This window comes from Corvus brachyrhynchos, unplaced genomic scaffold, assembly GCF_000691975.1.
Source record: "Corvus brachyrhynchos isolate BGI_N302 unplaced genomic scaffold, ASM69197v1 scaffold279, whole genome shotgun sequence".
In the NCBI taxonomy this organism is placed as follows: Eukaryota; Metazoa; Chordata; class Aves; order Passeriformes; family Corvidae; genus Corvus; species Corvus brachyrhynchos.
Window position 1 is genome coordinate 1,392,220 of NW_008246060.1, and position 1,802 is coordinate 1,394,021.

At 41.6% G+C, this 1,802-nt stretch overlaps 1 protein-coding gene across 1 annotated transcript in view; it reads right to left on the reverse strand.

The window, feature by feature from the left end:
* Positions 1-1,802, reverse strand: part of SIRT1 (sirtuin 1) — a 15,404-nt gene that overhangs the window by 1,242 nt on the left and 12,360 nt on the right. Inside the window, exons 7-8 of the mRNA XM_008642876.1 lie at positions 1,433-1,619; positions 139-699 (exon numbers count right to left, since the gene is read on the reverse strand). Of these exons, the coding sequence (XP_008641098.1) occupies positions 139-699; positions 1,433-1,619 (748 nt within the window). The remainder of the gene's footprint in view (positions 1-138; positions 700-1,432; positions 1,620-1,802) is intronic.

The window sequence follows — 1,802 nt, forward strand, 5'->3', positions numbered from 1 at the left end:
AGACAATTGTCTGAACAAAAATAGCCTCTGAAACCCACTGACTGCCTCAAGAGTAACTTATTTATCACTTTAAAGTAAAGTCTAGCATAAACGTATCAGCCAAAAGGAAGCAAAATACTGAAAAGCATTAACACTTACCATCCAGCCTTTTGCTAATCTGTTCTTTCGCGGATCTGTTTACCCAGCACTTCTTCAGTATTTCACTCTTTTCTTTATTTTCTCCATCATTAGATCCATTTTCCTTCATTGTTTCAGAGTTCATTAGCTCACCAGCAGGATTTTCAGGGTTTTCTGATGCCAGCTCTGTGTCCTGAAGCGTGTCCTCTGAGCAGGTCCCTTTAGTCTCTGAGGCAGGCTCACAGTTTTCTACCTTACATTCAGGTGGGTGTTCTGAAGACACCACTGCAGTATCAGGTGGGGTCATTCTTTCAGGTGAACTGGAGCCTTCTGAAATGTTCAGAGGGGTTGGTGGGAGCTCAGCTGAGAGCACTTCGAGCTCCTTGTGCGGCCGTGGAGGCTTTTCTGTGATTTCTGAAAGTTTTACTGAGTTGTAGCAAAGTTTTGTGTATTCGCTACCTAACCTCTGACATAATTCATTAATAATAACATCACAGTCTCCGAGAAGCTCCACGTCAAAGTGTAGATGAGGCAAAGGTTCCCTATTAATTAAGATCTGAGGCACTTCATGGGGGATGGAACCTATATATGGAAAAGAGAATTCAAAGGTAGTTGTCACTTGGGTTTTACTTTCATCAGAGATCTACTGAGAAAGCTCAGGCTTCTCTTCATGCCTTCACTCGCAACAAGACAAAAACAAGCCAGATCAGGAAGAAACCAAGCCAGTCCCAAATTTAACAACAGCAGTTTGAGGTGCTGTGCCTACTGTAACCTGGTTAAATGGTTTTTTCCCTCCATTTTTTTACAGTAAAAAACATTCCTCAATCACTGAGAAACATGCACAGAAATATTGGCTACATTAATGTTTGGTCAAATGTTAAAAATATTAAAATTAGTACTATAATCTCTTTCAGTTATGTTGATTTAGTGCACTTGCTTTATGTACTTAAATGCACATGAGGAATATACTGCTTTTGAGATGCTTCTGTTCTAATGCCTTCAGGTAACTTTGAAAGCATATCGGAAGCAGGGAGAGAAATGACTCTTAGAACAGTCATTCCGGTTTAAGAGTAGTTTTGAGATCATAATTGAATTACCTTGAGATCTTCCTGGAGTGTAGAAAAAGCACTTAGAATTTGTTGCTTTCTCAATTTTGCATTTCAGCTTTACATAGGCAAGCAGCTTTCATATTAGAAAATGTGGTGCTCACTGAATTGAGCCAAGGGTGTTTCTTAGAGCTTGGAGTTTCTAAACTGAGAATTCCACTTTTGATCCAAATTTTTTAAAGAAAGTATTACCAGAGACAGTCACTTACTTGGGATCAATGCTACTGGTCTTACTTTGAGTGAAGACCCAATGACAATAAGGAGATCCACTTCATTTTTGTCATACTTCATGGCACGGTGGAACTGCTCAGGCAGGTTCTCCCCAAAGAACACAATGTCCGGCTTCATGATAGCCAGCGGCTCCTCGGGGGGGCAGCGGGGACACCGGGGCACCACCTGCACACAACACCTCCTGTTACTGCAGTGCAGGGCTGGGCCTCTGAAAAACTCACACTTTGATATTTCACAGGCACTTATTTTGGCAGAGACAGGGAAGTTTCAGTGATATTTCCTCATGTCATTGTTCTGTGGATGTACAGACAACTACAGTTTTTACTCCTGCCTGCAGCGACTGCACAG